The sequence below is a fragment of the Scardinius erythrophthalmus genome, assembly GCF_964197995.2.
Source record: "Scardinius erythrophthalmus genome assembly, chromosome: 21".
Lineage (NCBI taxonomy): Eukaryota > Metazoa > Chordata > Actinopteri > Cypriniformes > Leuciscidae > Scardinius > Scardinius erythrophthalmus.
The window spans coordinates 28,449,823-28,474,087 of NC_138241.1; the positions used below are offsets into that span (position 1 = coordinate 28,449,823).

The following is a 24,265-nucleotide window of genomic DNA, read 5'->3' on the forward strand; positions in this document are numbered from 1 at the left end:
CCTGTGGCGGTTTTCGGGCGTGGCTTAGCGAAGGGTCAATTAGTCATTTGAATCAAAACCTTATAGATTCTGATGTAGTCCTTCACAGTGACAGTTATCCCTGTCCTGGCCTTGTTAGCAGTAATTGTATTTTGAACTCTACTGCCCTCTGGTGTTGTAATGAAAGAGCAACATCAAAAATATTTAGAACTATTTCTTATGTTTCTTCCTTCACTAACTCTCATACTTTTCACTGTTCCCTTTGCAGTAAAGAATACATGGAATGTTTTAGAGACTCGTGGGGCGCTGGTTCAGGGTGGCTATGGGCACAGCAGTGTGTACGACCCTCAAACACGCTCCATTTACATCCATGGAGGCTACAAAGCTTTCAGCGCCAATAAGTATGGCCTGGCCGGAGACCTGTACCGCTATGATGTGGACAACAAAATGTGGTGCGTTGAGTGGCATTACACCTTTTAATTTCAACACTGACTGCATTTTGACTTCAATCATGATTATGATCATTTTAAGGCTATGCTTAAAATTGACTTGCTTATTTTGCATTTGCACTAATACTGTGAAAAAGAAAAAATATAACTCTTACAATTAAATGAAACAATAATATCATAAAATATTACCTCATTGAAATATTACTGATTCAGCACACTAGAAATTGAATACAGTACTGTTCAAATGTTTGAGATAAGATAAAAAAAAAAAAAAAAATTATTCAACAAGGGTGCATTAGATTAATCAAAAGTGACAGTAAAGACAGTTACAAAATGTTTCTTTAAAAAAAATGCTGTTCTTTTGAACTTCGAATTCATTAAAGAACTTGTTTAGTGAGATTTTACCAGAAAAGATTTTATAATTTTTACCATATGTTAAAGGGTTAGTTCACCCAAAAATGAAAATTCTGTCAGTAATTTCTCACCCTCATGTTGTTCCAACCGCGTAAGACCTTCGTTCATCTTCGGAACACAAATTAAGATATTTTTGATGAAATCTGAGCCATGTCTCACTCCTCCATAGGCTTCTATGTGACCGAAACTTGCTGGCCCAGAAAAGTTATTAAAGAGATCGTTAATATAGTCCAAGTAACTCCAGTGGCTCAATCTTAAGTATATCAAGCGACGAGAATACTTTTTGTGCGCAAAAACAAACAAAAATAACGACTTTATTCTACTTTTCATTTCCTTCTCTCTGGGCCTCGTAGTGTTTTTGCGCTGCGCGTCTGTGTTGCACGTCATCACGCATCACACACATGACCGGCGTCGGCCAATAGTGAGCCTACGTGGTGACGTGTAACACAGACGCGCTGCGCAAAAACACTACGCGAACCAACTAGAGGTCCAGAGAGAAGGAAATGAATAGTGGAATAAAGTCGTTATTTTTGTTTGTATTTGCGCACAAAAAGTATTCTCGTCGCTTGATATACTTAAGATTGAGCCACTGGAGTTACTTGGACTATATTAACAAACTCTTTAATAACTTTTCTGGGCCAGCAAGTTTCGGTCACATAGAAGCCTATGGAGGAGTGAGACATGGCTCAGATTTCATCAAAAATATCTTAATTTGTGTTCCGAAGATGAACGAAGGTCTTACGCGGTTGGAACAACATGAGGGTGAGTAATTACTGACAGAATTTTCATTTTTGGGTGAACTAACCCTTTAATGTAAAACATCTTTATTAGTACTTTTACATTAATATTAACTGCTGTGTTTTTTGTAATTATGCAACTCTTGTAGATTTGTAGCTCTGTTTTTGTCATGAAGATAGCCTCATATGCTGACGCTGTATTAAAATCTATATTAATACTATTCATGAGTCCTGTGGTGAAAAAAACAAGGTTTCAAGGTTTTGACAAAAAATATTGATAATAATAATGTTTCTTGAGCTGCAAATCAGCAGAATGAATTGGGCTTACGTTTTAAAATATGTATAAAAAAAATGGTAAAAAAAAGTTTAATTTTTTATTTTAATATTTCATTGTATTGTTTTTACTGTATTTTGATAAAATAAGCAAAGCTTTGGTGAGCAAAGAGAGCTTTTTAAAAACACTTAAAATCTTACCAAACTTTTGAAAGGTAGTGTACATTCATACAGAAAGCTTGCACATGGTACAGTGTACATGATCTATACTACAAATAGTGTGTAGTATGCTAGTGCGCTATTCTGAACATAATTCGACTTTGTTCTGTTGCTTTCTCTTGTTTCCGCTGATGATGTTGCTTAATTGACCTGTAGGTTGATTCTGAGGGACAGTGGTTTTTTCCGTTACCTCCACACGTCGGTGATCGTTGGCGGGAACATATTGGTGTTTGGAGGGAACACACACAATGACACTTCAATGAGCCACGGAGCGAAGTGCTTCTCCTCAGATTTTATAGCATACAACCTGGGTGAGTACCAAACAGTCTTTGTCACCTGAATATTCAAATCACACATCTCCTGTACTTCTGTGTAGCATTCGCATTATCCTCCATCTTGCGTACAGTCGTGTCTGCACAGTTTTTTACAGTATACTCAACCACGGATTAGCACAGATGGACGCATACGACACATGCCCAGTACATTAACTTTTTTTTGTACTAGACGTCAGAGGGCAGCGATGATAGAAGAAGAAAAGTAGCGTATCCGCCATTACTTCCCAAGTTTAAAACAAGAATCAAAACAAAAACGTTGGATAAGGATATGCTACTTTGTTTACGGTTTTGTGTTGCTCTTTGCACATTCTCTTCGGCTACTGCACAGTACATCACAACTGTGTGTTGCCACCTAGTGGGCTCTTCTATCTCAACATTCAACTTGTGCATGTGCTGTTGTACGCGCACCGTCTCAAAAATTGAGACCATCACAGACAGCCGAAGTATATGTATATACACCAACTTAGATGTTCGGCGCAAAAATTCGGTCTGATTTTCGCATGCAGTGTGTCTGTTCAGCCAAATGTATAAAAACCAACATGCTGGCTGAATGAAAATGCAAGTTCACTTTGTGACAGTAGGTGGCACTTATAGACCTGCAGAAATAGCCCTGTCAACCCGGTACACAAAGTGGTTCGCAACTTTCCATTTCTGACACCTGCTTGTCACAGAAAAGAAAGGAAGTCCAACAATCTCTCTCAAACTGATGATTTTTGTCTTTACAATACCAAATAAAAGCGTACAGAAACAAGAGAGCTATTTCTCGATTTTTATCTCTGCTGTTTACGGACGCTTGGTTTTATAGATAGTGCATAAGCGGCACCAAATTTTTTGGACCAGCAGCGGATCTTGGCAAAAGTGCAACCGAAGTGACCAAAAGCTCAAATCTTATTGGTTATCTAGTTTTCTCAGCAGTGTGATGGAAAATAGATAAGAACATCTCTCCATAAAAAAAAATCTGCTGCAATGATGTTTTGTGATTATTCATGTTGATCTAAACCAGTGGTTCTCAATTCCAGTCCTCGTGACCCACTGCTCTGCACATTTTGTATGTCTCCCTTATTTAACACACCTGAACCAGATCATCAGCTCATTAGGAGAGACTCCATGAACTGAACTGAGTGTGTCAGATAAGAGAGACATACAAAATGTGCAGAGTAGTGGGTCATGAGGACTGGAATTGAGAACCACTGATCTAAACAGACACGTTTACAGTCGTTCTTTCAAAAAACAATGTTTATCGCACCAGAGTTTTCACATTTGTCTTGCTGTGAGCTTTTGTTCTTTTTTTATAAACACTGTTATATTGCATCCATCAAGTTCCAAATAAAGACGCTTTAACAAAAATTTTTTTTTAGATTGGAGTAGGGCTGTGAAACGATTAATCGCGATTAATCGCATCCAAAATAAAAGTTTGTGTTTACATAATCTGTGTGTGTACTGTGCATAATTATTTTGTATATATAAATATACACACATGCATAAATTTAAGAAATAGTTGCTTTATATATATATATATATATATATATATATATATATATATATATATATATATATATATATATAATTCATTTATAATTTGTATTATAAATAAATATAAATATTTTATATATAAATAACAAATTTTTCTTAAATGTATACATGCATGTGTGTGTATTTATATATACAAAATAATTTTGCACAGTACATACACATATAGTATGTAAACACAAACTTTTATTTTGGATGCGATTAATCGTTTCACAGCCAATTCCCTGAATATTAAAAAATTGGCCTTCCCAAATTGAATTTCCAGCTGAAAAACTAAATTGTATATGATTATGGTTTTAATTTTGGTCAGCCTACCACAACTTTTCAAGTTCTATACCATTGACTTCCTGCATCCTCTTACTTATTGCGTATATAGTATAATATGTCTATCTTTCACAATATTGAACAGCAGAGGAGACACTTGCGCAGAAAGCATAATTGGATATCTGTGCGTGTAGCAGCAAGCCATTAGAGACTGAAATACACTCATCAGGGGGCTCTTGCAGAAAGATGCGTGATCTTAAAGCCATTATTTTATGAGTGACACATTTGAGTTTTATAATCTCCAGGGATCGTAGTAGACATGCCTGTCTGCTGGTATTCGCTTTTCACGTAGATAATAGGGATACTGTGATGTCAGACTAGATGCACTGCAAGCAGAATATGATTCGTGGGTGGGAATATAGAGCGTCTTTGAGAAGTTTGTAGTGCCTATATAATACACAAGAAGCTTCAAACGCATCAGAAGTGTCTGTGTTTGCTTATTCATCATTATATATCGCTCCTCTTCTAAATTTCTTTCTCTTGTTCTTCCCATGCCAACTTTTCTTTAGAGATGCAGGCTAGCGCTGTGGTAATCTGTAATTAAGTAGAGGCCTGTCTCGGCCCTGAGGGTAATTGCTCTGTCCTTACGAGCTGAACTCAATTATACTGGCCCACACAAGGATGCGGAATTCCATTTGTCAGAAATGTTGCCAGCAGAGGGCAGTGACTTGTCACACACACACTGCACTAATAGCAGCCATTTCTCTTCATGCTTCTCTTACTTCAGTTAGATTAGCCGCCAACTCATTCTATTTAACATGTAGGAAAGAGATGATGTGATATTAAAGAGATAGTTCACTCCAAAATGAAAATGAAGTCATCTTTTACTCCTCCTGGTTTTTTTCTAATGCTGTATGCCATTCTTTCTTTTTTTTAAGACCACAAAAGAAGAAATAAAATAAAAAAAGCTGCAAAAGTTACACAGAATGGTCCCGTGTGACACGTATCGTATATTCAAAGTGTTCTGGGGGTATATTATAGGGTTTAGTGAAAAACAAACCAAAATTTTATTTAATGAAAATCCTGAACTTTGCCGTTGGTCAAGTTAATATCTCCGGATAAATGCGAGCGGGAATTTTTTTTTTTTACATTTCTCTTTTTGTGGTCTGAAAAAGAAAGAATTGCATACTGCATTAGACCCACACCAGGGTGAGTAAATGATGATTTAATTTTCATTTTAGGGTGAACTATCCCTTTAAGGTTCAGCTCAGAAAATGCAGCAAGTTTATTTTACAAAGATGCAGAGCTGCGGGAACTGGAAACGTTCACTTTTATCCCAAATTTGTGGTATTAAACTGTTACCTAGTTTTAATGTACAAGTTAAGTTGCCTTATAGCCCCTGCACTTCTTCACAGCTCATTTATTTATGTATAGCCCCAGGATGAAGGTTGGTCTTATGAATATTAATTGGGTAACGCTAGTAGAGATTACGGAGCAATGATTAGTCTTAACTAATTAATATTCATGAGCTCAATCTTCTCTATAGTGATGTCTCTAAAATGTATTCCAGCAGCAGTGGGTGGATGTGTCTGAAATGAGATTCGCTCTGTTTGTCATTTTACTCTTTTCTAGCTTGTGATGAGTGGACAATACTGCCCAATCCAGATCTTCATCATGATGTCAACCGCTTTGGCCACTCTGCTGTGTATCACAATGGGTAATCTCAATGTTTTTTATTTCCTCTGTAAAGATCTAGCCTAACTTATAATAGCTTATTGTAGATTAAACATTATGTACACTATTGTAAAGGAATAGTTAGGGTTATATGCACTACCGTTCAAAGCTTTTTTTTTTTAAGAAATTAATATTTTATTAATCAGGGATGCATTGATTTGATCAAATGTGACTATAGACATGTATAAATTGTGACTATAGATATAAAAAGTAATGTTTTCAAATAAATGCTGTTCTTGATCTTTCTATTCATCAAAGAATCCTGAAAAAAAGGATCACGATTTCCACAAAAATATTAAGCAAACAACTGTTTTGAACGATGATGATGATGATAATAATACTAAATGTTTCTTGAGCACCAAAATCAACATAGAATGATTTCTGAAGGAACATGTGACACTGTAATTCAGCTTTGCCATCACATGTAATAAATTACATTAATTACCAAAAAAAAAAAAAACTTAGTTGCTGTGCCTTTTCACGAGCCGTTGTGCCATCCGTAAAAATGTGACGTCAGAACTACTGTCACCACCTTCAGTCTCCGCCCCGAGCACTGCCCACCGTCAGGAAACTACATCATTGCACAGGCTTCCAAACAACGTCAAGTCACCTTTATTTACATATACCCAGGGGGCAAAACACCTGTTTTTTAGGAAATCAGACATGGGCTGCTGTAAAAGGTTGTCATATAAAAATGAAATCTATGATGTCTGAGGATCACAACCTGGGTGGCCAACCCGGTCAACAAGCTGCTGGAAACTTGTAATTAGGGTCAAAACAATGCTACCTCAAATTCGGCTTTAACTCCCAGAATCACCCAAACATGCTAAAACGGTTTAATTATATTCATGAATCGTGAGCCATATCTCCCTGATACTTTATGCTAGAAACAAACTGAGCACACCTTTAGAAAGAGTGGAAGATAAGCTTTCATATGATGCCTTGATTATACATGTAATTAGAATGTAAGAGTTAACAATGTATCTTAATTCATAGGTAGACAAAAAAAAAGAAAAAAATATTGAACATTCCATTTGTAATCGGTAGCATTCTTTTCCCTTTGTTGTTGTTACAATAAACAAATTACCATGTAAAGTTAATTTTTACTGGATGAAATCATATTTTGATTTTTTTTTACTAACCAGACAGTCCTCATGGCCCATAACACATTTAGAGGGAATTCAATTTCAAGCCTATAATAGCCTGTCAATTCAAACAAGATCCAAGAAAGAAGTTTACCATTAACTGGTGTTAATTGTATACTGCTCTGTTTCTGTATGTACAGTATATCGTTTGCATATTTATGCAATATCAATTATTTGTATTGCAATGTCTATTTCTAATATTCTTTCACAAGTGGGATAGCTTTATTTATTCTATTGAAATAAAAAAAGGGATTTGAGGATTTTGGGTTAGGCTGGTTAGTGTTCAATCCTGGTGTTTGGAGTGTGAGACAAAGGTACTGACAACTAAATGTTGAAAGACTAAAACACACAGGAGTCATGTGTGGAGTAGGTTTAAAAGTATTTACTGATTAAAACTGTTACATTAAGTAGCAATTTGTACCAAAAAAAAAAAAAAAAAAAAACGAAACAGACAAACAGATTACAATTCAGGGTGATAACTAATTTCTGTAATAATGTTTATACAAAGTGTTTAGCTGTTTCGGAATCACCGCTGCTCTCTAGTGTTTCAGCATGCTGTGTCCTGCTACATTTGGTTGCCAACCCCTAGCAACGGCATCCTATGTAGCATGGAGCAGTTCTTCTGACAACCTTTAACCAGAGATGGGCACAAATACATCAAAAAGTATTTAATTAAAATACAAGTAATTTGTAATTTGAAAATACAAAAATATATTTTTTACAGTCTTCTGTAGTGTAAGTGTGGCGTTAGGTACATGTAAGAGTCTAGAATATTGCAATATTATTGTTTAGTGCAGAAGATGCGCTTTTAACGTACATGTTGCCACATACTGTCATAATAAAATATAATTACGCATATAACACTATATTTGTATTATTTACACAAAAACTAGTTAACGCTGCTGTGAGGGTGTTTCTAATAGCACGGCTGTGACAAAGTTGACAACTTTCTTTCTTCCGACTGCCATTATCTATTTTTTTACTCGTTTTGAAAGTTGTGAAAACACTGTTGTGGCGTTTTTCTTTTGCTATTTGAGCAAATTGGAACACAAAAATATATGTTTAATGTAGTCTTTCATTCACTGCTATAGAAGTTAACCCAACTATGATGCCTTACACTTCTGAGAAACCAAGAAATGTGAACAGGGTCAATAGGATGTGTCACATCACGTGATTTACTTGCCAAAAACTGTGATAGGCAATTTGGTAGTCCTATTTGTATTTTATGTCTATGGTCCTAGGGATAGTTCACCCAAAAAGGGAAATTAGCCCATGATTTACTCACCCTGACGTCATCCTAGGTGTATATTACTTTCTTCTTTCAGAAGAATACAATCAGAGTTATATTAAAAAGTGTCGTGGCTCTTCCAAGCTTTATAATGACAGTCAGTGGGTATATTTTTCATCAAAGTGCATCTATCCATCATAAAAGTGCATCTGTCCATCATAAAAGTGCATCTGTCCATCATAAAAGCATATCTATCCATCATAAAAGTACATCTATCCATCATAAAAGTGCATCTGTCATCATAAAAGTGCATCTATCCATCATAAAAGTACATCTATCCATCATAAAAGTGCATCTGTCCATCATAAAACTGCATCTGTCCATCATAAAAGTGCATCTATCCATCATAAAAGTACATCTATCCATCATAAAAGTGCATCTGTCCATCATAAAAGTGCATCTGTCCATCATAAAAGCATATCTATCCATCATAAAAGCGTATCTATCCATCATAAAAGTACATCTATCCATCATAAAACTGCATCTGTCCATCATAAAAGTGCATCTATCCATCATAAAAGTACATCCATCCATCATAAAAGTGCATCTGTCCATCATAAAAGTGCATCTGTCCATCATAAAAGCATATCTTGCTGGTTGTTTATAACGGTTCCTTATCTAATTATAAAAGTTTAGTTTGTGGTTTACCACAAGGTAGTTGTTTAGGTCCTCTTCTGTTTTCGGTTTTTATCAATGATTTGCCCTTAACAGTCAAAACAGCGTCAATGACAATGTTTGCTGATGACTCAACTGTTTACTATGCTTCAGATTCATGTGACAAACTTAATCAGGTTCTGTCTAGAGAATTAGATTCAGTGTATAAGTGGGTTAGTGGAAACAAATTAGTATTAAATATATCCAAAACTAAAAGCATGATCGTTGGATCAAAACAAAAATTGATGCTTAAACCAAAATTAAAGTTACATTTAGCCGGGCAAAGAATACAAACAGTAGAAAAGGCTAAACTATTGGGTTTGGTTATTGATAGTAGTCTTTCATGGACAGAACACATAAATACTATTGTTAACAGAATAGGATGTGGCATTGCAGTAACAAAAAAATGCAGTCAGTATGTGAATCAGAAAACTTTAAAAATAGTAACAGAGTCATTAATATTGTGTCACTTGTCATATTGCACTGAGGTGTGGTCCTCAGCATCAAAAAAGGACTTGACAAAAATTCAGGTTGCACAAAATAAAGCAGCAAGACTTGTTCTGGGCTGCTCAATTGAAACAAGTAGAGATCAGATGTATTCTACTCTTTCATGGCTCACTTTAAACCAAAGAATAACAGTTACTTTGAGTACTATGATATATAACACATTGAAAATGAAAATGCCTATTACTCTGTTTAATCAAATAGTGTATTGTAATTCCGTGCATAACCATGACACCACAAAGGCAAATAATGGTCATATAACGACCCCCTATCCAAAAACTAATTTTATGAAGAAAACAGTATTGTATAGAGCTATTGTTATTTGGAATAACGTTCCCATTCAAGTGCGTCAGCTTTGTAATAAGCTGTCATTTAAAAAAGGTGTTAGGTGTTTTTTATTGATGTAGGTTTTGTTATTTTTATTTTAAGCAAGGTTATTATAATAATGTTATATTTATTCTGATTATAAATTGAAATTAAATTGTATGTATGTATGAGTATGTGTTTGTTTGTGTATGTAGGTTTCGATATGAAATATGTATATGTTAATTGTTATGATGAAATGTTTTTGTTGTTATGTAATAATGTACATTTTTAGAGCGGATCCCAGGGAGACTAGCTGACTGCATAGACTTTCAGCTAATGGGATCTTAAATAATAAACAAATAAACAAAATATCTATCCATCATAAAAGTACATCTATCCATCATAAAAGTGCATCTGTCCATCATAAAAGTGCATCTATCCATCATAAAAGTGCGTCTATCCATCATAAAAGTGCATCTATCCATCATAAAAGTGCGTCTATCCATCATAAAAGTGCATCTGTCCATCATAAAAGTGCATCTATCCATCATAAAAGTGCATCTATCCATCACAAAAGTGCATCTATCCAGCATAAAAGTGCATCTATCCATCATAAAAGTACATCTATCCATCATAAAAGTGCATCTGTCCATCATAAAAGTGCATCTATCCATCATAAAAGTGCGTCTATCCATCATAAAAGTGCATCTATCCATCATAAAAGTGCGTCTATCCATCATAAAAGTGCATCTGTCCATCATAAAAGTGCATCTATCCATCATAAAAGTGCATCTATCCATCACAAAAGTGCATCTATCCAGCATAAAAGTGCATCTATCCATCATAAAAGTGCATGTGTCCATCATAAAGGTGCATCTATCCATCATAAAAGTGCATCTATCCATCATAAAAGAGCATCTGTCCATCATAAAAGTGCGTCTATCCATCATTAAAGTGCATCTGTCCATCATAAAAGTGCATCTATCCATCATAAAGGTGCATCTGTCCATCATAAAAGCATATCTATCCATCATAAAAGTACATCTATCCATCATAAAAGTGCATCTGTCCATCATAAAAGTGCATCTATTCATCATAAAAGTGCATCTATCCATCATAAAAGTGCATCTATCCATCATAAAAGTGCATCTATCCATCACAAAAGTGCATCTATCCATCATAAAAGTGCATCTATCCATCATAAAAGTGCATCTATCCATCATAAAAGTGCATCTATCCATCATAAAAGTGCGTCTATCCATCATAAAAGTGCATCTGTCCATCATAAAAGTGCATCTATCCATCATAAAAGTGCATCTATCCATCACAAAAGTGCATCTATCCATCATAAAAGTGCATCTATCCATCATAAAAGTGCATGTGTCAATCATAAAAGTGCGTCTATCCATCATAAAAGTGCATCTGTCCATCATAAAAGTACATCTATCCATCATAAAAGTGCATCTATCCATCATAAAAGTGCATCTGTCCATCATAAAAGTGCATCTGTCCATCATAAAGGTGCATCTATCCATCATAAAAGAGCATCTGTCCATCATAAAAGTGCGTCTATCCATCATTAAAGTGCATCTGTCCATCATAAAAGTGCATCTATCCATCATAAAAGTGCATCTGTCCATCATAAAAGTGCGTCTATCCATCATTAAAGTGCATCTGTCCATCATAAAAGTGCATCTATCCATCATAAAAGTGCATCTATCCATCATAAAAGTGCATCTATCCATCATAAAAGTACATCTATGATGGATAGACACACTTTTATGATAGATAGACACACTTTTATGATGGACACATGCACTTTTATGATGGATAGACGCACTTTTATGATGGACAGATGCACTTTTATGATGGACAGATGCACTTTTATGATGGATAGATGCACTTTGATGAAAAATATACTCATTGACTGTCATTATAAAGCTTGGAAGAGCCACGACACTTTTTAATATAACTCTGATTGTATTATTCTGAAAGAAGAAAGTAATATACACCTAGGATGACGTCAGGGTGAGTAAATCATGGGTTAATTTTCCTTTTTGGGTGAACTATCCCTAGGACCATAGACATAAAATACAAATAGGACTACCAAATTGCCTATCACAGTTTTTGGCAAGTAAATCACGTGATGTGACACATCCTATTGACCCTGTTCACATTTCTGGGTTTCTCAGAAGTGTAAGGCATCATAGTTGGGTTAACTTCTATAGCAGTGAATGAAAGACTACATTAAACATATATTTTTGTGTTCCAATTTGCTCAAATAGCAAAAGAAAAACGCCACAACAGTGTTTTCACAACTTTCAAAAAGAGTAAAAAAATAATGGCAGTCGGAAGAAAGAAAGTTGTCAACTTTGTCACAGCCGCGCTATTAGAAACACCCTCACAGCAGCGTTAACTAGTTTTTGTGTAAATAATTGACAGGCTATTATAGGCTTGAAATTGAATTCCCTCTAAATGTGTTATGGGCCATGAGGACTGTCTGGTTAGTAAAAAAAAATCAAAATATGATTTCATCCAGTAAAAGTTAACTTTACATGGTAATTTGTTTATTGTAACAACAACAAAGGGAAAAGAATGCTACCGATTACAAATGGAATGTTCAATATTTTTTTCTTTTTTTTGCCTACCTATGAATTAAGAGGCATTGTTTTCTCTTACATTCTAATTACATGTACAAGGCATCATATGAAAGCTTATCTTCCACTCTTTCTAAAGGTGTGCTCAGTTTGTTTCTAGCATAAAGTATCAGGGAGATATGGCTCACGATTCATGAATATAATTAAACTGTTTTAGCATGTTTGGGTGATTCTGGGAGTTAAAGCCGAATTTGAGGTAGCATTGTTTTGACCCTAATTACAAGTTTCCAGCAGCTTGTTGACCGGGTTGGCCACCCAGGTTGTGATCCTCAGACATCATAGATTTCATTTTTATATGACAACCTTTTACAGCAGCCCATGTCTGCTAAACCCCCTTTGCCCCCTGGGTAATAGCGCTTTTTACAATACAGATTGTATCAAAGCAGCTTCACAGTGATAACATGAAAATAATACAACAAAGTTTGTTTCTAGAAAAAAAATTGCATCATCGTCCACCTTAAGTAAGGCAGATCAATGATATTGTTAAATATTAAATGTGCCCAACTAAGCAAGCCAAAAGCCAAGGCAAACAGTGGCAAGGAACCAAAACTCCATCAAGGTGGCAGAATGGAGAAAAAAACTTTGAGAACCCAGGCTCAGTCGGGGGCCTGTTCTCCTCTGGCCAACGAGCGAACAGTGTATGATTTATGATTCTGATTCAGGCAGCATTACAGGTCAGAAGTCAGATTGGATCAGAATATTATCCAGTTCCATCTGGTTGGAAGACGGAGTCATCACGTTAATATAAGAGAACAGTGGCTAATGTTTATTTATTCAGCACAGCAATTTAGTTCGACCTTAACCGTCTGTTCTGCACATTTCACAAGTGACTGCTTCGTCAATCAGGAACAGGTCAATGCCGTTTTTTTTTAAAGAAGCTACTCATCAAAGATGCTGCAGTCTCTACAGTTCATAGTTTTACAAGTTTACCTTTGCAACATATGTTTTCGCGTTCTGTGAGAACATATGCGTACGCGTCCACAAGTTACACCTTTTACAGAAAAAAGTAACATATAAGAAATTGTAGCACGTCAACTTACTGTATCAGTTGGAAAGCAATAGTTAAATAGCTTACTGCATTCGTTGTCTGTCTGCTAACGTTACGTAATAAAGCAGTTAAGTGTTTTAAAATCAGTGTAGAACTAGCTATTAATAGACATATTTTGGAATTTGACAAAAAGAAGTCTTGAGTTTATTTACAGACAGTTTAAATTAGTTTTAATGTTAAATCTGCATGCTGCATTGATGTAATGGTAATTATAATACGCCGAAAGTAAGGAGGTAGTTGTTTGTCTCCTGCCATCGCCAATTTTGGGTCTGAATCTGGCTCGAACATATAAGGCCGGATAACATTTCCCTCAGCAATGTCCATCATTACAGGTGTTTTATTTACCTTACTTGTAAGCATCACTAAGCCAGTGCAGGCTTCAGCACACATTACCCTAGTTACCTGTGGTTGGCTTGGCCGTGCGTCACTCAGAAAGCAACAGGAGAGAGACTCATGAATATTAATTAGACAGGCCTAAATCGACCTGCTCTAAGCAGATATATTTGTAACTGTAAAAATATATTGGAAGGGTTTTTGGTACTTATACCACAAATATATATTCTTAAGAACAACAAAACCTAAAATAAAACTTCAGAAAGGTGTACAATATGGGACCTTTAAATTATATAATAAAATATGTCTAAAACTGTTCTGACTATGTGGACACATACTGTATTATGGGAAACCATGTTTCATGTGAAAATATCAGGAAGGGACATAGCCAGATTGCATTTGGGTATCACATAACCAAATATTCATCTAACTAAAAATCAAATCCACCTCTGATGTACAACTAGTATGCTAATCATTTGTACTGAATAATTTAGTTAAGTGATTTAACAAAATATGAGCAATATATGTATACTTTTGCTATTAAATCCTCTGTTAACGTGCCATACAAATTGTAAACAGGCTGTTTGCTTTATTGCAAACAGTTGAAATGATTTCCTCAGCTAATTGACAGCATGCCGCTGATGCTTAAGTTGTATTGAGTCCTGAATATTCCTCTTTGAAAGTGTTTCTATTTCTGTGGCACTTGAACTCTGTCACAGTAAATATGTGAATAAGTCTATATTTAAATCTGCCTGTAATCTCCTTCCGTACGGATTAGTCAAATTAAGTCGTAATTTGAATAATTATCCATAAATAACACATCTCAATATTAGTGCTTCAAATTGCCAGCTGAACAAACAGTCTTTTAACTGCACAGATTTACACAGTCGCACACACTCTCACAGAAGTGGCACTCTCCTGTGAGATTTTGATGTAAGCTCACTGTGATCTGTATTCTTACCCATGATTCCCAGCGTCATTGTCCGTGCCGGTGTGACCATTGAGTGACCCCTCTGTGGGGATCTGTGGCACAACACAGCTTTTCCTGTTTGACTTGTCGGTCACATGTGCTTTATTCATCACTTCTCCCAAATTCCTTTGTTATTCCCCGTTCATGCTGCCCTCTTCCTCCTCACCCTTCATCTCTCTCCCCTCTCATCTCTCGCCGTCCTCTCTCATGCTTTCAGATATCTGCGAGGTTAATCTGTGTCTCTCTTTGTGTGTGTGTCAGGGTGATGTACGTGTATGGAGGCTTTAACAGCCTGATGCTCAGTGATTTGCTGAGGTTCACCCCTGCGAGCTGCGCTGCTTTCTCTGAGCGGCTGGAGTGTGTGACGGCTATACCTGGCTTGCAGTGTGTGTGGAACTCCTCTACCTCCACCTGTATGTCCTGGGACGCAGTGGCACCACATGACACAGAGAGCTTGAGAAACACCTGCAGTCCCAGAGGGTGTAAGTGACACTTCATGTGTCTCTTTTGAACTATTTAGACAGGATTACAGTTCCAAACAGCGTTTGAGTTACAATCATTTTTATGTGGCGATACAGATAGGATTTGTGATCACTGTAGTTTTCACTGAGATGGGAGTTTCGATTCATCTTACATTTTGATTTTATGGCTTATGCTTAAATGCCAAAACATTTTATTTACACTACTGTTCAAAAGGTTGGAGTCAGGAGGATTTTATTAAAGTGATTTAATACTTTTATTCAGCAATGACAGATTAAATAGATTTTTTTTTTTAAGTGACAGTAAAGACATTTATAATGTTACAAAATGTTAAAAAAAAATTCTGTCATTTTGAACAGCAATATTAGACAGCTCTAGTGTTTTCAATATTGATAATAATAAATGTTTCTTGAGCATCAAATCATCATATTCGAATGATTTCTGAAGGATCATGTGACTCTGAAGACTGGAGTAATGAGGCTGAAAATTCAGCTTTGCCGTCACAGTAGATTACATTTTAAAATATATTCAAATAGAAAAGTTATTTTTGACAAAGCAACTTTTCTCTTTTAACGGATACGAACAGGCGAGTGACGTGTATGCAATTTCCCCCAAAAACCATCCTGGCACGTCTTAAATAAAAACATAACAGGTTTACCATAGTGAATCAGGGTAAGATAAAAACATGTTTTGGAAGAAGAATTTATGATATATTGACTCATTATTTACGTTTTGTTGATTTTGAACAAAAAAGTTACTTGTTCTACCTTTAATGACCTGTCAGATGCAGTTACAACAGATTTATCTTTAGGATTAGCAGTTTGTATAACTTGTTTCAGATTACTAAATGCCCAGTTACCGCCACAGGCATTGTATGCAGTAATTTATCTGTGTTTTTCAGATGTAGATGCTGAAAAGTGTGACCAATATTCAGACTGCTACAGTTGTACAGCCAACACCAACAGCTGCCAGTGGTGTGCGACGCTCTGTGTCTCTGGTCATAGTAACTGCACCAGTTCCCAGGTATGAATGAACATTTTAATATACTGTGACTTGGAGACTGTGATCAATTTAAAAAAAAATTCAGTTGATGGATTTATAAGTCTTTGCTCTGACATGTTTAATCTGTGTACCGCCTGCAGGGGGGGATAATGGAGTATGAGGCGTGTCCAAAGGATAACCCCTCCTCTGTGTGCAGCAAGAGGACCAGCTGTAAAAGTTGTGCCACAGATCAGAACTGCCAGTGGGAGATGAGAAACCAAGAGTGCACTACCCTGCCTGGTAATGAACACGAGCAATGTAATTAACTGGTCCTTTGACATTCAAATCATATATGACTCACAAAAACGAATATAATCAATGAATCTGTCTGTGCTGCACAATGAACACCTTACTTGCATTGTATCTGCACTTTGTTATTTATGATGAGAGAATTCACGAGAGTGCAGAACTCGGTGCTCTGAACAAAACTCCAGCGTTTTCAGCAGGTTTCTTCATCACTGATGACTAATCTAATCCTCTGATTGGCCATTGCATTCATGGACACAACAGATATTTGTGATTGGTTATAATGCTCAACGCTGCAAAAAACAGCTTGTAAAAATAAATCTTTAATATGAGCCACATTCAACATGTTTTCACATTTTACTTTAATCACGACAGTCGTAATAGATTTAGTTTAATCATGCAAGGGATTTTTTTTTGTCCCCTTATCCTTAATTTGGTGGGCATTTAGGAATTATTTTGGTGTCATTTTTGCCCCAAGCCCCTGTTAATTTCCAACCCTGCTCATATGTTAATCTGGAGCCCTGATAATTATACCATGTTTGTTTTTTAGGGAATATCTGCGGTGAGAGTTGGCACCTGGTGGGGAATTCGTGTCTAAAGCTGATCACAGCCAAGGACTCGTATGACAACGCTAAACTGGGGTGTCGTAGTCACCAGGCGGTGCTGGCGTCTCTCACCACACAGAAGAAAGTCCAGTTTGTCCTCAAAGAGATGCACAACAGATCATTGCAAGTGAGTTTGTGGCACACTTTCATAGTCTTTGGTCTTCATCACATGTAGTTTCTTCGTGGCGTTGTCACCTAAGGGTTGTGAGGCACAAGTCTGCTTCGTTTATATAGCCCTTCAGATGTTAAACTGAATTAAATGTGATTTGTCCTGTGTGCCGCAGTCAAAAGCACTGATCACCCCGTGGGTGGGTCTGAGGAAGATCAATGTGTCCTACTGGTGCTGGGAGGATATGTCCCCCTTCACCAACTCCACGCTGCAGTGGTTGCCGGGCGAGCCCAGTGACGCTGGTTTTTGTGGGTACCTGGCTGAGCCCGCTTTCAACGGACTGAAGGCAGCGACCTGTGTCAACTCTGTGAATGGGAGTCTGTGTGAACGTCCAAGTGAGAAAGATGCACATACACACACAGCATTGACCTGAAAAAATTGTCAAACAGAATTTTATTTTTTATTTTTCAGGAATGTATATGCAATTTCTGCTTATATTATATTATATTATATTATATTATATTATATTATATTATATTATATTATATTATATTATATTATATTATATTATATTATGCCTATTGGCATCAGTTATTGAAAAACCTTTTATTACCCATAATTTAAAAAATAATTTGACATGAGAATCTTTAAAAGACTTTTTTTATTCAATCCCGTTTTGTTCTCTCTCTTGTACCTTTCTTGCATTCTCTCTCTGTTCTTTCAGCGAACCACAGTGTGAAGCAGTGTCGGACGCCCTGTGCCCTGCGCTCTTCCTGTAGTGAGTGCACCAGTGGGAGCTCAGAGTGCATGTGGTGCAGTAACATGAGGCAGTGCGTGGACTCTAATGCTTATGTGGCATCCTTCCCCTACGGCCAGTGCATGGAGTGGTACACCATGAACAGTTGCCCACGTACGTCTGGCTCTCATTCAGTGGATTCATGCCTGTCAGCCTGTGTCTTGTTTCCACTTTGTAAATTGAAGATTGAACATTAGCACGTCATGTGTATATGGACAAAGCAGTCTTTTCAACTGACTTAAAATCAATTCAGATCAATAACTTGACACTACTGTCAAGGGTTCACTTTGAGATGTTTGCACTGCATGATAAACGTATGTGTTTTTATTGTAGCGGAGAATTGCTCTGGCTACAAGACCTGTGGTTACTGTTTGGACCAGCCTGGCTGTGGGTGGTGCACTGATCCCAGCAATACAGGACGGGGCCAGTGTATAGAGGGCTCTTACCGCGGTCCGATCCAAACACTGTTCCACGCTCCGTCATCTTCAGGCCCCTCCCTCATTCCTGCCCCTCAGCCAATGATGAATGTGAGCTTGTGCCCACTAGAGGGCAACTTCAACTGGTCCTTCATCCAGTGCCCAGGTAAAACTTATGTGACTTGTGTAAGGGAGTTGTTCTGTAATGTTGTTTATGATTGAACGAACTCATGAATGTATGAAGTAGGGCTGGACGATATGACATAAAATCGAAATCTCGAGTAATTGGACATTTTACCTCGATTACGAATAATGAACGATTTTTTTTTTTTTTTTGCTTTATTTATTTTATTTTTGCCCTCATAGTTCACTAACAAGGTTTGTACTGAAAATATGCTCAACTATTAAAGGTGGGATCTTTTTTTCTAATGAAAGAGTGCATTTCTTATCTTTTTGATTTTAAAATAATTGAAGGGAACAGAGTGATGTTGTCTTGAGAAAACCCGAACCTTGAATCGGGACTCAAACTCGGATTGCCGGAGATTGTGCAGAGCTACATCAAATGTCATGGCGCTGCACACAGTGCTATTGCTCTGACATAACAGCTAACTTTCAGCAGTTATTTTATCTATAGGTCGTAACATTTCTTACAGATTTCTGATTGTTCTGAATCAGGTGCAGATAAATTAGCACAATGAGTACATTTATTTGAATTCATTGATGAGAGAGCGATTGCGTGTGTCAATTAGTCAAACCGTATCTCTATTAATTGTGAGGTTGTGGGTTAACTGTTGAATTTCTAAGCTACTTTGGTGATAAAACACAGGACAGCGTTGACAATGAGTTTCTGTGCAACTGAATGTTTCTCTGTGCGCGATCTTCATGTCTGTATGTGCCACAATGTATCAACGCAGTTTATCAAAATAACGATACACATCCGATGGTCTAAAATCGCTTGAATGTTCAAACTGGCAAGCCTTAAAACACATACAATTGAGACAGTTTAGTGAAGACGCAAGCGAAAGTGATCTCTCTTCGAGTCTATTTTGAGTTCGCCTTCATGACGCTTCCATGCCACTGGACAGGGTGGAGTCACGTGACTACAGTATGTTTTTAAGGGGAAAGTATTAACAGGATAAAAAAAAAAAAACAACATGGGAAAATTACATCGATTAGAGGTTCTGAATTTTGGTTTTGATTACTTTGATTAATCGTCCTGCCCTAGTATGAATGAATATCAACATGTGGTTATACTTTATTTCGATGGTCTACTTTAGACATTCTACTTACTATAAGTAACTTTGCAGTTAGGCATTATTTTCACATATACATTATTTCCAACATTGTTGTAGGAAGATGATAACAGTATTTTACTAGATTTGTAATAAGACGTGTTTGTAAACCTGTTTCCAATCAAAATAAAAGGGCAATTAGGACAAAAGTATTGCAATTTCGCTACTACAGCATGGAGTAAAATAATATACTTACTAAATATTCTTTTTTTTTTTTTTTTTTTTTTTTTTTTTACAATATATGGCTATTACTGTCATAGGAATAATAATAATTTAATATTACTACTACTATTATTATTATTATCATTGGATCCTAATTGTTTGGCTTCCTAAAACACCAGTGTCAATGCACTGCAGTGTAGACTGAGACACTGTCACAACGAAAAAGAGGGTTAAATCATCAAAAAAAAATTTTAAAGATGTGCAAAGATTTAAAGATGTGTGTTGCACTGGCTCTCTTTCTAGCTACTCTTATCTCAGTTTGACTTCGGATAGTGCTTTATAGAATTATCCTTGTTTTCTTTGAATTGTTCTGTTTAATCAGTCTGTTCCTCTCTCGTGCAGCATGCCAGTGTAACGGACACAGCTCTTGTGTCAACGAGAGTGTGTGTGAGCGATGCGAGGACCTCACCACGGGCAAACAGTGCGAGAGCTGCATCTCCGGTTTCTATGGTGATCCAACAAACGGGGGCAGCTGTCAACGTAAGTCTAAACACGAGCCCATGCCAAAATACAGTTGACTGTTGTCGGTCATTTGATAGGAACTCAACTGTATGTGTTTTGTTGTTCATTTGCAGCATGTAAGTGCAACGGCCATGCCAGCATGTGTAACTCTAACAGTGGCAAGTGCTTCTGTACCACCAAGGGCATCAAAGGAGACCGCTGCCATGTGTAAGTGTGCCCACACACACACACACACACACACACACACACACACACACACACACACACACACACACACACACACACACACACACCTCAGTCGCTGGAGGCTTTCTTCACTCTGCCATTAGAAGTAATTTTGTAAATGTACGGCAGATAGTATATTATCATCTTGTCTCTATCAAACTCTGTTTCTTCTAATTCTATTCATTTTCACTCTGAGCTCTTGTTTCGTTCTGTCTCTCAGGTGTGAGGTAGAGAACCGTTACCAGGGCAACCCTCTGAAAGGAACGTGTTACTGTGAGTATGTCAGTGCAGCGGCTGATGGCTCATCATATTGTGGCTATTTGAGTCATTTAGTCATTTTCAGAACTACTCATTTTGTCCTTACATGACTGATCCAGACAGAAACCGCAAACATGTGCACGTTTCAGTCAATCTGTGAAAATATCCAGATATTAATGTCTCAGAGTGATACTTTTCCAATATTATATCTCATCCTTTTTCTTCTTTCTCACACACACTATATTGTTATTCCTCCAACACAGACACTCTGCTGATAGACTACCAGTTTACCTTCAGTTTGTCACAGGAAGATGACCGGTACTACACTGCTATCAACTTTGTGGCAACTCCGGATGAGGTGCATTATGCTGACTAAGACTTAAAAAACACTGTTCAAAAAGCATGTTTTTTACCCCATAGTTTTACATTCGTGGTCTACTGGGTGTCAATAAATCGATAACGACATCTTACCTTGATTTGTGAACACGATCTTGATATGATCAAATGGAAAACTAATTTGAGTGACGTTGAGTTGTACCTTTGGTGTTATTGTTATCAATAAAGTTTTTCATTTATTTATTCAGCACTTCAATGTTGAACAGAGGATATGATAAAAATCAAATGGGTGGTTTACCAAGGACATGTTCTTAAGTTAGAATTGGGTAGAAACAGAATGCAGCAAATGTATATGTATTACTCCCATACATAAATGCAGACATATTTTTTTTTAGAAAAAATTACAGACTCAACTTTTCAACGATAGTGTAGATATTTTTGCTGGAAATTTACCCTCAAAATGTTTTATATATTACACAAGTTTGGAAATATATATTTTTTTGTTGTTGATTGTTTCTCTTATGCTCACCAAGTCTGCTTTTGTTTAATCAAAAATATAGAAAAAAACAGTAATATTGTGAAATATTATTACTATTTAAATTAACTGTTTTCTATAAATTCTATATATTCTATAAATGTAATTTATTCCTGTGATCAAAGCTGAATTTTCAGCATCATTACTCCAGTCTTCAGTGTCACATAATCCTTCAGAAATCATTCTGATGATGATTTTCTGCTCAAGAAACATTTACTATTATTTTTATTATTATCAATGTTGAAAACAGTTTTTGCTGCTTAACATTTTTGTAGAAACCACTCAAATATTTGTGGTAAGATTTAAAAAATTGATACTTTTATTTGTCAAGGATGCATTACATTGATCAAAAGTGACAGGCAAGACATTTATAATGTTACAAATGATTTATATTTAATAAATGCAAATAAATGCTGTTCATTGCACTTTCTGTTCATCAAAGAATCCTGTAAAAGGTTTCACCATTTCCACAAACATGTTAAACAGCACAAACGTTTTCTACATTGATAATAATAATAATAAGAAGAAATGTTACCTGAGCACCAAATCAGCGTATTAAAATAATTTCTGAAGGATCATGTGACACTGAAGACTGGAGTAATGATGCTGAAAATTCAGCTTTGCCGTCACAGAAATAAATTACATTCGATTATTTATTTTGTCTGAATATCTTTTGGATATTTCTTGCAGCAAAATCGAGACCTGGACATGTTCATTAATGCCTCAAAAAACTTCAACCTCAACATCACATGGGCAACCAGCTTTGCAGGTATGGACCCCCCCCAAGTGTGTTAAACATTGTGAACACATCATAAATGAACTGTGTGAGCAGTTGAATCTCTCTTCCTTCCTCTCACCCTGCATTTCTTCCTTTCTGAGCAGCTGGGACTCAAGCTGGTGAGGAAATCCCTATAGTCTCCCGCAACAACATAAAGGAGTTCAAGGATAGCTTCTCCAACGAGAAGTTCGATTTCCGCAGCAATGCCAACATCACCTTCTACGTTTACGTCAGCAACTTCACCTGGCCAGTCAAAATCCAGGTGAGAGGAGCTCACACATTATTGGTGTGTGTGTGTGTGACCGGCACGTAAACATCGGCAACGGTCTTTGTGTTTTGTTTTGCGAGCTTATCTGCTCCTTCCGTCTGTAAATTCACAGAGGCCATGTCCTATTATTTTTTTTTTCTCATAAATCTTTGGCCTTTTCTGTCTGGTCTGGAAATGATTTTGCAGAGCTTTCCTTTCCCTCCCTCTTCTCTTCTCCTCTTCTCTCCTCTCCTCCTCTTTTCCTTTCCCCCTCCTCTCTTCCTTTTGCTTTGGAAAGTGATCTCGCTTACCCTCCTGTGCTCGGACGCTGAAACTCAGAGTTTGTGTTTGATTGTCCGTCCAGTATTCTAGAGCACGTTCTCTCCTCAGCTCATGGAGAAAGGGTGAATTTCACAGGTAACGCTTAATGTCTCTCTCGCTCACCTTTCCCTTTTCGAAATGACCTTTGGATTCCACGTTTCGTCTAACAGAATGTTTGTGTGGATCCGAGAGCGAATATGGGTAGAGGGGTCGCGCCGTGGACAGAGGTGCTTTTGTCAGGAGTTTAGAGGAGAACGACGAGAGAGTTCGGGCTGGAGAAAAACGCAGCGCTCAAAACCTGCTCTGTAAACATGGCAGGCTGAGACTGAGAGTGTCAGAAGGAATGTTAAGTTGAAACACATGGTTATTTGAGAGCGAGCCTGAGAGGAATAAGAGAGATCAGAAAGTTCAGAAGAGGCACAATTCCATCCTTCTGTTTCTGCCTCTTGTTTTCTTTTTGCCTGTGGTCAAAGAGTCTGCGGCCTGTGTAGGTTTTGGCCGGTGGAATGGAAGTGTGTATGCGTGTAAATCTAAACTGGAGTATAGTGGGAGCGTTCATGTGCTGACTTTCTGTGTGTGAATGTTATTTAAAAGCTAAATGTACAAGTTACATGTCACCCCCAAATCAAAAGGTTTTTTATTTTACATAAAGAAACCAACTTATTTTATTAAGTTATTAATTTAAAGAATCACTTTGGTTTTGTGCATTTCATGGCAATGAAGCTTGCTTACTTTGGGCATTTTACTTTGTTCATAAATCTCAATGGTTATTCCAATTACATCCTACACTGGAATATAGTAATTACTATATAGTAATATATAGTGTAGTAAATAGTAAAATAATATATTACAGTAAAATTATGATAAAACTGATCCAACTTTTTTTAAATCAGTGTAAATATAATGCAGTGCAACAAATGCTACCACTGAGTTTAAATACAATTTAAGTTATATAATAATTATTTATTCACATCATTTTTGTGGCTTACTTGTCACAATACAAATTTTTGGGGTGAAATGACTAAAGTTGCTTTTTTGACAGTTGTACAATTGTTTC

General features: G+C 36.7%; 1 protein-coding gene across 2 annotated transcripts in view; it reads left to right on the forward strand.

The window, feature by feature from the left end:
• Positions 1 to 24,265, forward strand: part of atrn (attractin) — a 101,172-nt gene that overhangs the window by 31,376 nt on the left and 45,531 nt on the right. The window contains exons 9-24 of one of the 2 annotated variants that reach the window (XM_081351788.1): positions 248 to 431; positions 2,228 to 2,382; positions 5,833 to 5,917; positions 15,101 to 15,321; positions 16,221 to 16,342; positions 16,462 to 16,618; positions 17,157 to 17,338; positions 17,496 to 17,715; positions 18,045 to 18,230; positions 18,450 to 18,698; positions 20,389 to 20,526; positions 20,622 to 20,715; positions 20,954 to 21,006; positions 21,255 to 21,349; positions 22,553 to 22,631; positions 22,745 to 22,902. In XM_081351788.1, coding sequence (XP_081207914.1) covers positions 248 to 431; positions 2,228 to 2,382; positions 5,833 to 5,917; positions 15,101 to 15,321; positions 16,221 to 16,342; positions 16,462 to 16,618; positions 17,157 to 17,338; positions 17,496 to 17,715; positions 18,045 to 18,230; positions 18,450 to 18,698; positions 20,389 to 20,526; positions 20,622 to 20,715; positions 20,954 to 21,006; positions 21,255 to 21,349; positions 22,553 to 22,631; positions 22,745 to 22,902 — 2,378 coding nt within the window. The remainder of the gene's footprint in view (positions 1 to 247; positions 432 to 2,227; positions 2,383 to 5,832; positions 5,918 to 15,100; positions 15,322 to 16,220; positions 16,343 to 16,461; positions 16,619 to 17,156; positions 17,339 to 17,495; positions 17,716 to 18,044; positions 18,231 to 18,449; positions 18,699 to 20,388; positions 20,527 to 20,621; positions 20,716 to 20,953; positions 21,007 to 21,254; positions 21,350 to 22,552; positions 22,632 to 22,744; positions 22,903 to 24,265) is intronic. The other variant, XM_081351789.1, reaches the window with a different exon arrangement.